Below are 16,916 nucleotides of genomic sequence, written 5' to 3'. Positions count from 1 at the left end.
TGTTTATGTAGTCTTTGCCTAATTTTTTATTCTTTTTTAAGTTTTTGCTTGTTTATGCCCCCCCCCCCCAAAAAAAAAAAAAAAAAGAATCTTTCTGAAGTAATTCCATTGGTTTGTGAAAGCTGGTTAAACAATTAAAAAGACTTGACCAAATTAACATAGTTGAGCTTGCCATGGACAATGTTTCACTTCAATCCATTATATGGTCACTCACAAAACATTTCATGCATATCAAACTATATAACTTATTAAATGATTTAAACAAGTTATATGACTCATTAAATATATTATGTGACAACAATTATATATGGACATTCATTTGAATCATTATGTAGAAAGTTGAAATTTTTTTCCTTTAAACTAATTTGGAGATAAACTTTGTTCTTAATACATTGTTTAACACACGCAAGTTGCAACACAAAATGAGTTTACACTGGAGATAAAAAATTTTGTAGAATGGAACAATCCATACATTAACAAAAGCAACAAATGATAGTTATTCTTTGTTAAAAAAATAAAAATAAAAAGAAGAAAAAGATTATTTCAGTTGCTCATAATCATGACTCTACTTAAGTGGTAAGTGCAAAATGGGCTCTTTCTCAATCACCACCTTCATGGGGCGGCCCGGCCTGGGGATCCACTCCTAATAATACCCAAAACGTGCAATAAGGGAGTTACGACCACACATTTTTAATCATATTGAATGGTCTTTGAAATTGTGGACAAGTGAAGCTGAAGGATGGAAACCTGACAACTTTGCTATAGACAACATCAGTGTCATGATCATGGGTATGGGTATGGGGGGTATGTTATCCCGGGTATTTACAGACAGTGATGGAACTAAATATGCATGGAACTACAAAGCTAACTCAAGTTCACCTACTTTGCCAACTAGAACACTAATAAGGACCATCTACCTTTGTCCATGTCCAACAAACGCTTCTCTTCTATTTTTTATAGTAAAAAGCAAAGGAAGCCCAACCCTAGTCCAACCACATGTACTCAAGTGAGAGTTCATGCCCAAGTCAACTTGGCTTATCCAGCCCAATATATATGCAGCCCATTCTAAGTTTTCAATCCAAGCATGGTATTCTTGCCTGTTTTCACAATGAAATCATATCATAGCTCTATTTTATATCTTTTGGGATGATATGGTTGCTATAAAGTTTCTTACCGTCTTCTCAAAACAAAAACAAAAAAATAGAGCCACTAACAGGCTTTACGGAATTTACATAAAATACTCTCACAGAAATATCTTGCAGTTATTAACTTTGATGCCGGTCTACATTTGTTGGTTACTGCAACTATTTTTAAGAACATACGTGTTAAATGGATTCCATAAATCTCAAAGAAAGTTTAACGGTTAGTAACTCTTAAGGTTTTATAACACAATAGTACTTATAAATACATTTATAACTTTTAATAAGAGGCACTAGTAACTTTCATATTCAATAAATGAAAAAAAATTTGTAAGTTATATTTATCATTAGAACCGTAATATATAAACACTTACTGTTGTTACCCCATCCAAAACACAGCCTCCTCCTCCTTTGTTATTACACAATATAGACTTTTGTCGTAGGCTTGTAACACAAAAAAAAAAAAGTACTCCAATAGTGATGGCTTCTTTCAAGTACTTCATCTTAACTTTATTCATTGCAATGCTCATCTCGAACATTAATTTTAGCCTTGCAGCTGGCCATCTTTTACAATCATCTCAACTCGTTATACCAACCTTGTCAATCATACCTACGTTACCTAAGCTAACACTACCACCTCTGCTTCCATTTCCAAAACTAGCATTACCACCTTTGGCTCCATTGCCAGTATCACCAAAGCCAACATTACCACCTTTGCCTCCATTGCCACCGTTGCCAAAACTAGCATTGCCATCTTTACCTCCATTTCCAATGGTTCCAAAGTCAGCACTACAACCTTTGCCTTTGTTGCCACCTTCATTGCTAGTGTTGACATAGTCAACACTTCCACCTTTGCCTTGGTTGACAATGTTGCCAAAGTCAACATTGCCACATTTGCCTCCATTGCCAACATTGCCAAAACCAATGGTGCCATCTTTGCCTTCATAGCCAATATTACCAAAGCCTTATTTCCATGCATCCCTACTATTCCAACTTTACCAAAACCAACACTTCCAACCATTCCCTCAATCCCCAATTACAAATGCTTAGTCTATTTCCCAAGGTATTTTAGTTCAATTATAGGGTTTGCTTGTAATACTCTAAAAAAAAAATTAAAGGCTATTGTACTCACTACCAAAAAAAGTTCTATAGCCACATTTTTAAAACGCGGCTATAGGTTCGAAAAACGTGGCTATAGAACGATTTGGCCTATAGCCGCGTTTTTTTAAGCCGCGTTTTCAAATGTGGCCTAAACCCCGGGACTATAAGCCGGAGGGGGTCTATGGCCACACTTTTTCAAACGTGGCATAAGACTTGGTCTTAGGCCGCGTTTAAAACATGGCCTAAGGTGAAGGCTATAGCCACATTTAAAACAGGCCCTCAATTTTACTACCATCACCCAGTACTGGGTGATGGTAGTAAAATTGAGGGCCTGTTGCTTTTTTAGTATCTCTAATGTTATGTGAGAATTCAATTTGTTTTTTGAGTGTTTATTCTATATCATTTTGGAGTTTGATTTCACATTATCATCCTTAATAATTTATCTCTGTAATAATCTTTAATAATTTATCTCTGTAATAATCCTTCAAATTTATCTCTCTAATAATCCTTCAAAACTTACAATTGCCATTTCTTCTTATTTGTTGTTGCTGTTGTTAAGAAATGAGAATGATGCCTATCCATTAACATTGGCTATTAGCTTATCTTCCATCAAGATTAAAGTTTAAAGGCTTGAATAAGAGATGATTAAGAAAGTGTATACAAAGTAACAAATTTAATCAATAGCATTAAAAACCATCGCCAAGAACTTTATAGTTCAATTGGTAACTCATTGTAGATAAATTATATATATATATATATATATATATATATATATATATAAGCTGAGAGAAAGTTAAATCATACAATGTCTCATATTTTGTCATGTAAAAAAAACAGCCACATATGTACAGATTTTAGTTACAAGGTATATTGTTTCAGGATTATTTAACTTTTGTAATTGTTTACTATTTCAAACGTCGTTATAATCCCAGTCTGTTGCTTAAAAGTTAAAACCCATAGAGCTCTGCATCTTCAACACCCCCAAACCATAAAATTTTAGGCTTTGGTATTTCAATTGAATAGCTTTTGATTTAGGCTTACGTTTGGGTAAGTTATTTTGTAGGATGATTACTAGATAACAGTTATTAACGATAATTGTTAAGGTTTAGGTCAATTTTCTTTTTCTTTTTTTTTTTCTTTTTTTTTTTTTTTTTTTTTTTTTTTTTTTTTTTTTTTTTTTTTTTTTTTTTTTTTGTCTTGACAACGTTGTTGGGTTGATCATTAAATAATTTATGTCTTCTTCTAAATCTGCTATAGTGGCTATTGATTATTTTAATACGTTATGCATAGTCTTGTATGATAGGTGATTAGAAATTGAATTCATAGATTGATGGGATTGGAGGAGCCGTAGTGAGTTTTGATAATTCTAACCAATTATTGGCTTCTGTTGGTATTATTGACAAGGGTGTCTAATATTACATTATTATGCAATTTCATAATCCCTGTTTTGACACCGTTTAGCCATTGATTTGCTGCAATAAGAACTACCCAAACAAGTTGAAAGGTCCGCATAGCCTAATTGTTTTACACCTTGGTTTTATTTCTAATGCAATTCTCTTTTTCCTTTTTTTTTTTTCTTAGTACTCTATGCAGTTTGGGGTTTATACTATTTAGGCAGTGATAAAGTTAAGCCAACATATTCACAACAAAAGATAAAAAGATACCCAGAAAAACAAACAGACTATCCAAAAAAGAAAATATCTCATCTGTTTAAGCAAAGAAATTACAACTGATTTAAAAATAACTTACTTTGAAATTTTGAATATGAAAATTAATTAATTAAGTTTATATGTTTGCAATCAGATTGAGAAAATATTATCAATTGCAAAAACATTTAAGAATTAATCAAAGACTTTAAAAACTCAAATTGTGTGGAAAAGTCAATGAGAAGGTTTCTAGTGATTTTTTTTAATATTTCTTTGTCTTTTTTTATTCTCTTAAAATATAGATGTAAAGAGAGTACTAATTTGGAGGCTACATAAGTGAAGGAAGAGAGTGTTGAGTGATCTAAGAAAGATAATATGTGGAAACTTCATGCAAGATTTTGTACTTTACATTGTGTAGATGGGAAGTAGTAGCTAACTTATATTTTATTACAAGCAAAACTCTCATAAAAAAAGTAAAGAGGTTCAATAAATCTCCTATAAAAAAATATTCTAAGGAAAATACAAGCATGTGTGCACTTTTGTGTACACACATACATCACTTAATGACACCCTTATGGAAAATCACTGCTAAAATCATGCCCTCAATTCAATTTTTTGAGATAAACAGAATACAAATTGATTTCAATCTCGCTTTTTTTTTTTTTTCTTTTTTTGCCTTTTGAGTTTGCTTCCATTAAGGAAAATCAAACGCACTGTAGTGGTACATGGGAAAATCTAGAAACAAGAAAATCCTCTCAAATCGTTACTTAAGTATAGGCATTTCAAATATTGATTTTCTTTTGAATCAAGGAAAATACTCGTAGAGGCAAGAGTTATGACCTGCAAGCAAACATTTAAATGAACAAATATGATTTAGGGAAAAAATAGAAATATTAAAGCAATAATCTTTAATGTATGACAGACTAGGCAAATTGATTAAGATCACTTTTATAAGTGATTCCTTCCTTTAAATTGAAGAAATGAGCATTCATTCCATAATTTCCATTACTTATATCTTTCTTTTACAGCTTATTGAAAAATGAAATGTACAGCAACATAATTTAGTAGATTCCATGTGGGTTTTGTTCTTGATTTGTCTTCTTCAAGATCAAATGAAGGTTAATTCCTCTAGCATCACATAGTTGAAAGTATTCATTAAAATTGAGAAAGAAAAAAAAAATTAATCCATTGTAACCTCACGTGACTAGATTTTCTAGGCACATGGTATATGCACTGTCCTAGACTCAACTCCATGTGATTATGCATAGGCTATGCCAAAAATCCAATCCAACATAAAGAAAGTAAGAGAATAGTTATTAAGGGATGTTTAATGTTTATTACTTGGGTCAAGTTCTGTGATCATGGCAGCACCCTTGAAGTAGCAAGATCCACCTTTGTGCTTGAAATTCTGAAAGTAGTTATTGAAGGCATAGGAAGCATGGTCTTTTACGGTGTTAGGGAAATAGCAAGGTTGGTTCACCTGAATCTTACTACAATTTGCACCTCCTTTCCCACAAGCCCAATCCAAGGCCACCTGCAACTCCTTATCTGGGGTCTGTACATCGGCTACACACCATTGCTCAAGCTCCCCATCTAATTTATGAACACACATTGGTTGAACAACAATATGAGTATAGCTGCATTTTGCTAATATGGTAAGGGACGACAAGAGCTCCTAAAGTTAGAAATGTGTCTATTGCTCTTTATGTGATTCACTGGATAGGATTTTTCTTAACTCTGAGTTAAGCAGAAATGCATAGAAGACTAATAGATAGAACAAGCATGGGAATTCACAAATTTGAATTTCAATATAAAGTTGAAACTTAAGTTTGGCATGCTGCATTGGCTATATATATTTTGGAGTTGCATGAGACTGATAATTGATAAAAGATTTTGAAGTATTGATCAATTGGAAACTCTTGTGAGAGTCAGTTAATTTACCTGAATTCTGTGGCATTATAGACAGAAAGAGCAGAGCCAGAAATATGATCAGCAAAACATTTGACATTGTATGTGTGGGTGTGAGATACTGAGAGAAAGAGGGCGCAGTGCTGATGAGTGATCTATCCTTAGAAGTTTCAGAGACCACAAAAGAAAATAAATTCTGGTTTTTTGTTTATTAATTAATGTTTAAGAATTATTCTCATAAAAAAAAAAAAGAAAAAAAGTAGGGAATCCTGTAAAGGTGGCACATGTTATGTAGGATTTGATGGTTAGTGGGTTCCAGGTAAGCTATTACGTCCTAACAAAAAAAGGTTATGGGTTTTCAAACTAAACAATTATATCTTATTGAAAAAGAGCAGGGCTGCAGGAATTGATTTTTACCCCCTGCATGGACAAAACTGTGTGTTGATAACAAGATCTAATAGTAATTTTCTTGTGGTGTTTATTCTTGCAACTCACTATTAGTGGCTGCCAGTTTTTTGCCTACTTTTTACAATTACATAAAGGGAAGTCTCCAGCCTTGCTCCTCAATCACAATCTTGAATATCCATCTCTTTTTTATATTTTCTAGTAAGTGCTGAGTTGGTGACCTCCATAGTTGGAAGGGGATTTGGGGTTTGGGTTTATTGAAAAAGAGAGAGATGATGGCATGAGAGAAATCAAAGTTTTTCATTTCTTATCTTTCTTTCTTTTTTTTGGGGGGGTGGGGGAGAGGTGGAGGTGGGGTTAGAATTTGAAAAGGAGAGATAAAGTAAAACTTAACACTTTATCCACATCTGGTTTGGGTCAAATTTTGCTTTTGCCAGCTACAGCCAGTGCAATATACCCCACTGGAGATGTAATTGTATTTGTTCAATCGTTCTTGAATGTAATACGTTCATATTGCACATTGAAATCGGATTACTGTTTTTTTGTCACCAAAGGCGGATTACTGTTTTTTTGTCACCAAAGGCATACCATTGGAAGTATAATTGATTCTCAACTATGCACTCCCCTTGAGCAGTAAGTCCAACAAATCAATCAAACCAAAGAAAACGTATAGAGAGGGAAGAAATCGGGGTTGCGACAGTCACAATTAAGCTACTTATTATTTCACTATACCAATATATATATTACAATTCAATTACACAATTTAATACAAATACTGTGAAGATGAGGGTAATAGATCATTCATCTCACAGATTGAAAATTGGGTGATTTCATCATACTTTATCCTTAACCTACCTACTTCAATAGACATGCATAATAAATAAAAAATAGGGGCACTAACTTACTTACAAACATATAAAAATCCTCCTGAGTGCTTTATGTTCCACCAATCACGGTATGCCATGCCTACTAGTAGCAACAGTGGATATATACAGAAAAAGCCTCTCTCAAATTGTCCTTGGAGGGTGATCAGGCAATGTGGAATGGTTTAGGACAAACTGCTGACATTTGATTGCTCTCCTCCAATATGCATATAGTTGTTAAACCTGTTACTTTGGTCACACGCCAAGATTCCTGAAAGCAAATAACTAGTCAGTGAGCACCCATGATAAACATTTTTTAGCAGGATAAAGTTAAAGATTGTGTGCAAACGTAGACACTAGAATATTACTCTGACATGTACTGATTTAAAGTAAATCTTATACGAAATTCTACATCATTGAGTCTTCATTATTACTAACGAAATAATAAATATAAAAAATGCAAAGTTAAAATGCCTCATGCAGTATATAACATATATGATGCTGACATGCGTGTCCAAATTCAAAACATCAGCTAGAGTAATGCTGAAATTACCATGTTCATGAAGATGGCAAATGCAGTCGGGATTAGCCTAACTGCCAGCTCATAGCAGTGAAGCTTGTCATTAGCCAGATAGCTCTAATTTATTGAGGGTCAATCCCGAATGTAACACAGATCAACCGCTTGGCTAAACCAGTAATGAAGAACCAATCATGTTAGTTCAGTTCATCAACCAGACTCAAAGAAATGTGCCACTGCTGAATAAAGTTGTTCCTCTTCAAATGGTTTTGACACATAATCATCCATCCCACACTTCATGCACTCTTCATTTGTAGCCTGAATCACATCCGCTGTCATAGCTAATATTGGTGTGTGCCAATGAGCCTTATTCCCAAACATCTCTATTGATGCATCCCCTGACACAATTTCCTTATTAACCTTACTCTCCATGCAGCGGATTTGCCTTGTCGCTTCAAATCTGCATAATTGTAGACAGTACAAGAATGTAATCCATTCACAGGATGGGATTTATTAAATGGGCAACCTCCCCATAAGATGCTAGAACTAAAAGTATTCTTAATCTATATCACTTTTCTAAACTTATTAAACTTGAAGATCAATTGGCATAAAATCCAGTTAACAACAAATAAGTGAACAATAATTTTAATAACTAATTAATAAAAAAACTACAGTTTTCCAATCTGGACTAAACAAAAAATTACAGAATTGACTAGGTCAATGATCCACTCAATGCCCCACTAAACTGAAACATTACTATTTAAGTATTAACCATATTCAAGGAGTACTTATATACAGGAATTAAATAACTCTATCACAATCAATGTAACAAAGACAGCAATAAAAAATAAATCCTGGTGTGAAAGTTCTAAGTGAGATAGGATGACTTTTGGCCTCAAGAACCTCAAGTGAGGCCCCATCACATTCTTTATATGCTGTCAAACAAACTTGGTAAGGTCCTCAGTTTTGTCAGATAAGTCACTAAATCCCTTTGCATTTAAAAATTAAAAAGGAAATTAGGGACTAAAGAGCAAAAAAGATTGATTACCCATCCATTTCAGGCATCTGGAGATCCATAAAGCAAGCATCGAAACTGTGGGGTGGCTTAAGCATTGCTAAAGCAGCCTTGCCACTCTCTACACAGGTCACAATTGCTCCATACTTTGATAGAGCACCTTCTGCAACTCTTCTATTAACTACATTGTCATCCACCACCAAAATTCGCTTTTGTCTTAGTAAAATTCCAAGTATAGATGGTTTTTTTCTGCTTACTTGCCCCTTTTTACCACTTGCAAAGGCTTCTTGGAGGCAGGCAATTAAGACACCTAACCGAAGAGGCTTAATCAGTACATTATCCACAAAACCAGCAGATTTAATCTCAAAGCGTTCTCTAGGGCTAATGGAGGTAGTCAAGAGAAATATCTTTGGAAGGTTTATAGAAATTTCAGTGCTGCTGTTTTGCCTGTGATCTTTGAGAAACTGATGGAATGAGACACAGGTTTCTTTATCCCAAACATCTTTGTCAATAAGGACCATGGACAAATTTGTTGATAAACTGTAGACCAAACAATTAATATGTGTTAGCAAATCAAGCATGAGTTGTACAGTAAAATTGAAAGAAATCTTTATAATTCATTTACCAATAATATGCTCTATTTCCCTTAATTCTATGATAGGCAGAGTAACTCTTTCTTTAAACGTCTAACATATGGGCTTTGAGAAGAAAAAATATTTGATGCAACTCTTAAACCTTAACAAATAAGCTTTTAGTTGAGAATGATACTCAAGATGAGTTCAGCTCACCAGAAGAATTTTTTTTTTTTTTTTTGTCTTTTAAAAAAAAAAAAAAAAAAACTATCTGATGCTCCAAAGAGCAAGCAAAGTAAAATCTACCTTGTTTTGCAAGCACTTGATAGATAAGAGCAAGCTAATTTCAAACTGAAAGCTATATCCGCAGTTATCCCCAACCTCTGCAGATGATATCTTGTAACCTCAGCTCTGATGCTGCTTTTATCAATTACCAATGCTCTCAATCCTTGGAACTCTGAAACAGAAGGATCACACTGTTGCCACTTTGTATCCAGAGAACTTGTTTCTCCTTTCCTGAAAACTCCAGTAAATGAAAAAGTACTCCCAATGCCAGGTTCACTCACAAACCCTATCTCCCCACCCATGAGATGCACCAGACGTTCACTAATGCTCAATCCTATTCCCGTCCCACCATATGTTCGAGAAGTGGAACTGTCAGCCTGCATGAAAGGCGTGAAAATACGGCTTTGTGCCTCCAGAGGAATTCCAACTCCTGTATCCTCAACTGTTACTAGTAACTTGATCATTTCGGATTCCTCCATTGAAATTGTACTGCCCAACTTTTTAAAAGATTTCCAGCTTTTCCATCTGTCAACCACAGGAATCCCACTCAATGTCTTATAAGTTCCATCAGACATGTCATGAGCTAAACTCAAGCCTCGTCCCAGAACTTGGTCCATAATAACTGGTGTGCCCCTCACTTCATCTGCCAGATGCACTGAGATAAATATATGTCCTTCGTCATTAGTGAACTGCAGTTTAAACAAGTAAAAAGTCAGGGAACCACAATTATGAAACCAGAAGCTTTATTTAAGAATGCATGACCATATAGAACAGACTGTTCTAAAAATGATCATCTGATTGGATGTGTAGCACAAGTTAAACATGTGGATTTGCATGGAGAGTATAATCCAATAGATATATAGAACAGAATGTCAATGAGATTTTTTTAATAATAATAATCTTAAATAAGAGGAATCTTTGCAAGGACTAGCAAGAAGCAATACTAACCTTAATTGAATTTCCAACAAGATTTGTAATTATCTGCCTGAACCGTCCAGGGTCACCAATGACTACTTCCGGTACTTGATTGGAAACATAAACAGCCAACTTCTCTCACCCAAAGGAACACCCACATTCAAGTTTGTATAAGAACTGATATCAGCAACAACAGCAAAAGAATAAATTAAAGGAGTAGAAAGAAGATAACTTAGTTTTACCTCAATCCCTTTTTTGTTAGATTTGCCTGAGAGAAGTGATAAAACATTATCAAGAACAGCGCGCAGATCAAAAGGTACAGCTTCAAGCTCAAGCCTGCCTGATTCTATTTTAGCCTGATCAAGAACCTCATTTATCAGTGCTATGAGATCTTTTCCACTAGCATGAGCAGTTTGAGCATAATCCAGTTGGTTTGGATTAAGATCAGTGTCCATCAGCATTTGCAGCATACCTGTAACATGATTGGAAATAGTATCTTGTTAATTAATCTTGACAGGATTCACACAATATACTTTGTAATTGACAGACTTATTATACCTAAAACACCATTCATTGGAGTCCTGATCTCATGGGAAACAGTTGCAAGAAACTGCAAGAAGAGAAAAACTCAGTTACAGGATAATTTGAAGAAAATTTACATCAGAAATAAATTTACAAGGAGATGGGAAAAAAAATGAGAATGTGAAACTCATGATGTTATGATCTAAAGCTGTGAATGTAAAACCCATTACTATGAGAAATATAGAGAATCATCCTGCAGTTATGAGTCACCTAAATCTTTTATTGCTAATGCCAAAGGATCTACACAAAAAGAAGACTGGAACTAAAGTGCACCTGAGTTTTTGCCACATCTGCAGCTTCAGCACGAACTTTGAGCTTTGTCATTATACGACAAGCCTCCTCCACTTTTGCAATTCGATTTATGGCTGCATAAAAGATATGTCCAACAAGCAAAGTAATAACTAGGAGTCCAACTGATGCATTTATCGCCGTCCATGGTAAAGGAGGTTTCTGCTTAAACCTGCAATCAAAGGAACACAATTAGAACCATCGAAAAATATGTGACTCGTTATCTTAGGCTGACATGTAGACATGATAACATGTGGGAGCTAACCTGCAATGCATCTCATGCTTCCGTTGTGGATCCCCAAAATCAAGGTTGCTTGTTTGTAAGAGGCCAGTATCAGTAACTTCATCACCATACATGTTGATGGGAGCAGATGCATTAGTTGTATCATAAACATTCACAACAATCATTTGCTTGCTGGCAAGTTGATGCAGAAGCTTCTCCACTAGTGATGGGACATCATAAGAAGCACCCAGATACCTTTTTAATAAGAGACCCCCAGTATATGAATCAATTCCACCTCATTGATATTAACAGTCTAATTCACAACAGTGAATAGATGAGTTTAAGGCCACAAGAAATAAAGAAAATAACTGGAAGATAAAATTACCCCACAGTAGCTTCAATACGTTGCTCTGCCGTAGCATCCAGAGGGAGGTCAGTGTTGTAGACAGCAAATGTGAGTACCACACCAAGGTGATTTGATTTCAATAGCTTAAAAGGAGATGTAAGCACTCCTTTCCCAGTTGCTCTTGCTCGCAGGATGTTCTCACGATCTTCCTATATTAAAATTAAAAACAGAAATTCTTTTATATTGATGCAATCAAATTGATGGGTGGAAAATTATAAGTACACGTAAAGAGTTGTGCCCAAACATAAATCTTTTCAAAAGACTTGTAATCTTGATTTATAATGATACAATGAGATGAAGATCTCAAATAGATGTGCTTCAAATGCAAGAGGCTGAGTACAGTTCTGCAATATTGGACCTGTAGAATTAGCTCTATATGAACCAAAACTCCTCATGCATACATACATGAACACCTAATTTTGACTGACTAAACACATCACCAAACAGCACAGCACAAATCCAAAGCTTTAGAATCAAACCCCAGGGACATCAATAAGTTAAATTCCTTTGACTTACGTTTTTTTCTTATATTGAAAGTTTTTAATCATCTAACTAGGTCAATGTCCTAGTCAATAAAATCAACTAGGATAGCGCCATTACACAGAAGGTAAGTCACCATGTGAGGTCCAGAGACAGTTCTATGGTGCATCAGTTACATGGAGTCTTGGAATTTTTTTGAGCTAAAATTGTGATCATAAGGCTTGGTGTACTGCATGATTAAAATCAAAGTAGTAAACTGAATGAGGAAACAACATTAGATAAATCAAGTTCACCTTTCCAGACATCATGTCTATAGAGACAATATGGGAGACAGTTTCCTGAGAAAATATCACAGGTGCATATTCATCATGAATAGGTGCAGGATCCAACTTTTCTGGAATACAATCTTGGACTAAAGTTTGGTCCTCTGTTTCCATTTTCTTGATTGTCCATCCATGCTGCTTCTCAAACAGCTCCCTCTCTGAGTGAGGAACTTTCAGAGCATAAGCAACACCACTAGTAAGCGGTCTCTCAAAAGCTGTTCTCTCAGTATATGCACCAAATGTTTTCTGTAATCATTGAAAAAACTGAATTAACATCACTGAAATATCAAACTAGTATTGCACAAGGTTACAATTATGACTTGTTCCTTACATCAAAGCTATTTGAATTGTTAAACAAATGAATTATACATTAAAGCTATTTGAAATATTAAGCAAATATATTTCAAACCTATAACAACAATTTCATCCTTTCAGGATGGTTTTGCCTGACTATCTACCCATTATTATATGAGGAAACAAATAGGCATTATCATGATTTGCCTATTACGTATTAAAAACTATACCTTTTATATATGTCATTTATCTGCATGGCAGGAGAGTTTAAGAGTGATATGGGGTCACCTTTCTTCCTCATTTAAAGTTCAAATAACCATTAGTTTCCCATTAGTTTTGAACAAGCCAATTCCAACAACTGATTCTAAGGTAATACTCGAGTAAACTTTGTAAAGAAAGCTCCGAAATGTTTACATATAAGTGAAGAAGCAATAGACAAATAATTAAAAATTAAGGCAGATAGGAAACCTGATCAATGGCAGAAGGATGTTTCCCATGGTGAAAGGTGGAGACTAGAATAGCCAAGGCATGAACATGGTTCATGCTCACATTAAACTGGTCCTGCAACATTCGGGCTCGTTCATCACACATGTTGGCTAGTGTTTCCTCCCTCCTCAAAATGATTCCTTTGTTCAAGTACCAAAATAACCAAATTGACGTAATAACTCCAAACAAGACAAAAATTAGTAGAAGCATCTTCCTCCACTTCCCAGCACCTTTAGGAGTATGGGCTTGCTGTTGCCACTTCTGCTGCTGTTGCTGTTGTTGCTGCTGAGCCACCAGCTGTTGATGACCAACCTTATTCTTTTGGTTCCTCCACAACTGTAAATGCAAACCAGACATCTTGCAGCTTACTATAGCTACAACAAGGAGCAACCAACTTACTTTTATAATTGTACAGAAACTCTCGCAATGCTCTTTTACACAATCCACCAGTGCCCCTGATTGCAATATGTTCTGAGTGAAAAATACAAAAACATTAATTCTTTAGATCATCACTCAAGTATATAAACTTTAACATTTTCCAAACATTAGCTCTTTCAATAAGAATTCTAATTCAGAAAAGTGTTAGGTATTATGATATGAGAGTACTCATTAGCTCATGTAACCCCTTGTTCAAAATTTCATATTTAATGCACTATGCTCATAACTCTGATTAGAGATTGAAACATCTCATGGTGTATGAATGGAGTTCTAAACCAAACCTATCCCAAAACTATCTCCCCCACCCCCAAAAAAAAATGAAAACATTTTATGAAATTGCTTTTAGAAAGGTCCCATTTTTAAACCTATCATAGTCCCTTGGTTCATGCATGAGAAAATCATATTCCTCTTACAACATGGTTATACCTTTTCACAAATCTGATTATTAGCTGAAATTGAATAAACTTTAGATTGTGAGATAAATGGTACAGGGCTGTCATCTAGCATTGACAGGCTATCCTTCCTGGAGATGTTCTCATCTTGAACTGGGCATTGGTCCCTTGGTTCATCATTGTCTGCAACCCATCTATGCTGCTTGTGAAGCTGCTGCATCTCTGAACATGTTACACTAAGAGCACAGGTAATGCCATCACTTAACTGCACTTTGGATCCTAATTCTTTGGTACATTGGAGGGATGTCATCTGTTATACATTAACTAGTGAGAGGAACTAATAAAGCAAACAATAAAAATGAAACTATTCATCCTTTTCATCTAATATGTAACTTGATAGATGGTCTCAGGCACTTTTTGCACATAGATTCTTTAAATTGTATATCAATAAAAATGAAACTATTCATCCTTTTCATCTAATATGTAACTTGATAGATGGTCTCAGGCACTTTTTGCACATAGATTCTTTAAATTGTATATCAAATTAGAAGGAAGAAATTACATGTAAAAGCCAATTCAATGGAGAGATCTATCACACATTGATCAATAGTTTAAAAACAAAAGCCTTGTAATGTATCTGCCGTATAGTGTCATCATAGAAATATGTGCTTATCTAACATAGAAATCTTTGTCTCTCTTCTGTCTAATTACAAATCTTTATCACTTCTAATATATTCTACTTATATAAAGATATTATCCTTAAAACAAATATAATATTTTTTAATGACAAAGCAGCTAAGAATATTTCCATAACATACTTACCCTTATTTGAATTTCAAGAGGAGTTTGATCTTTTTGCCACTCAATTATTCAACTATATAAAAAACAATAATCATAATAGCAAAACTGGTCACTGTATTAAAATCCTATTTTCAGCTTCAAACCACCTTGCATCCCTAGTCCATCTCTCATTTCTGACCAATTTTTTCACCATAGTCCAATTCAAAATGTTTTTCTTCTTCTATTCTTTTAAATTTATAAGAACTCCAATTTTCACTACAGTCCAATTAAACTGTAATTAACTCAGAGATCATACGTTGACTACAAAACTGGTTCTACAAGTACAAAATTTGTATTTAAAGCAACGCAAAAGACAATTCAAGTTATAATGAAACAGTCAAGACTAACGCAGTAAGAGTCCAGAGCTATTAAAGACGCAATTTAAAAGCTATAAACACAGTACCTGATCTGATTCAGATAATAAGGAAGTTAAAGCATGAATCTGGTTCTTGCTAAGATTGAAACGCTGTAGCAAGATTTGAGCTTTTTCTTCACAAGAGTTTGGAGCCTTCTCCTTCCCCCATAAAGTTCCATGATTAAAACTTAAGAGAAACCCAATGCTTCCTAGAACAACAGAAACTAAAAGACAGAAGAAAAACAGAAGCTTTCTTCTCCATTTTCTGACAGAATTAGGCCCATGTAAAGGTTCCTTTGCCTTCTTCAGCTTGGAACAGTTTGGTAATCTACCATTAAGGCCGGAGAGCTTGCAATTTAGAGACATCCTAACCAAAACCCACCTATGCATCTTTACAAAGAGCCTTGAAAGCTTGAGAAAAACCCCAGCTCCAGCAGAACAAGTCATCAAAATCAAACCTTGTAGAGAAAATTCCAAATGAGAGTAAAAGTTGCTGAAAACTAACCAAATTATTAACCAAGCCCAAGTCAAGACCAATGCTTTGGCTAAGCAGATACAAGTAAGAAGTGAAATTGCAAGAAACCCAGTTCCTATTTCAACAAACACAGCTCCAATTATCCAGCATGCCAAGAAAACAAAGTGGCTCGAGCTCTTTAAATCCCTCCTGCACTTTTCCACTTAATGATCCAGTTCCAGGAACAAGTTTATTTTCTCTACAACATGTCAAGCATTAAAGCCCTTCAAAAGCACACCTCTTTTGAAGCCAAACCAAAGAGTAAATAATCATGCCAAACTACAAACTGAACCAAACCCAGTTGTCATTTTGGCAAAGCTGTGATGTGAGTGTGAGGGAATCATGAATGAGATAAGAAAGAAATTGGACTTTTTCTAAAACTGGTTCTTTCTGCCTCCCACAGCCGAAAAGAAGCATCAAGAGTGTAACATTTTCAAAGCAAAACCCATCATCAACAAAGTTTGGATTAAACCCAACCCCAAGTGGAATCAATGATCAGAGTGGGATAAAAAAGTGGTCCCTCTTTCTTTTTCCTCTTTAACCCAAAACAGAGAAACACACATACACAGTTACACACACTCTCTTTTTCTTTTCTTTTTCTCTCTCTCTCTCTCTCACTGTTCAGTTTGGTGTCCAGCATTTGATATTCGAGGTTGGCTACATGATTATCTCATCATCTGTTGGGGGAAGTTAAACAAAACAAAAGCAAACGAAACCCAAGTAAAAAATAACACCAAAAACAAACAAACAAACAAAAAAACTTTAGTTTTGTTTCATTATTTTATTTTTGCTTAAGTTGTAATTACCTAGCTTTTGTTTTTTTTCTTTTACTTTTATGTTGAGAGTTGAAAGAGACTGCACCATTCAGCGATTAAAGTTGAGGGGCATTTGTTTTGTTTTCTGCTTCTCTGCATTTGCTCTGCATAGCT

General features: G+C 34.8%; 2 protein-coding genes across 3 annotated transcripts; both read right to left on the bottom strand.

Annotated features, from left to right (window-relative positions):
• Positions 1-4,461: 4,461 nt before the first annotated feature.
• LOC115958357 (glucan endo-1,3-beta-glucosidase 1) lies at positions 4,462-5,959 on the bottom strand. The gene is made up of 3 exons (XM_031076767.1): positions 5,828-5,959; positions 5,228-5,479; positions 4,462-4,726 (listed from the first exon to the last, which is right to left on the bottom strand). Exons 1-3 carry the CDS (start codon positions 5,892-5,894, stop codon positions 4,692-4,694), a joined length of 354 nt encoding a protein of 117 aa, XP_030932627.1. The 5' UTR covers positions 5,895-5,959; the 3' UTR covers positions 4,462-4,691.
• A 931-nt stretch (positions 5,960-6,890) lies between these two features.
• LOC115958351 (histidine kinase 2) lies at positions 6,891-16,716 on the bottom strand. 2 transcript variants are annotated; one of them, XM_031076760.1, is made up of 15 exons: positions 15,979-16,716; positions 15,522-15,884; positions 14,313-14,588; positions 13,431-13,919; positions 12,639-12,914; positions 11,845-12,014; positions 11,502-11,714; positions 11,222-11,408; positions 10,925-10,976; positions 10,609-10,838; positions 10,400-10,498; positions 9,473-10,140; positions 8,628-9,134; positions 7,616-8,039; positions 6,891-7,333 (listed from the first exon to the last, which is right to left on the bottom strand). In XM_031076760.1, exons 2-14 carry the CDS (start codon positions 15,861-15,863, stop codon positions 7,790-7,792), a joined length of 3,759 nt encoding a protein of 1,252 aa, XP_030932620.1. In that variant the 5' UTR covers positions 15,864-15,884; positions 15,979-16,716; the 3' UTR covers positions 6,891-7,333; positions 7,616-7,789. The 2 variants fall into 2 exon arrangements, with proteins under 2 accessions (XP_030932620.1, XP_030932619.1); XM_031076759.1 differs by having other exon boundaries at positions 15,522-16,716.
• Between the last annotated feature and the right edge of the window lie 200 nt (positions 16,717-16,916).

This window comes from Quercus lobata, chromosome 8 (genome assembly GCF_001633185.2).
Source record: "Quercus lobata isolate SW786 chromosome 8, ValleyOak3.0 Primary Assembly, whole genome shotgun sequence".
Classification (NCBI taxonomy): Eukaryota; Viridiplantae; Streptophyta; class Magnoliopsida; order Fagales; family Fagaceae; genus Quercus; species Quercus lobata.
The sequence above is the reverse complement of the archived record's forward strand: the minus strand, read 5'-3'. Positions and strand labels throughout refer to the sequence as shown.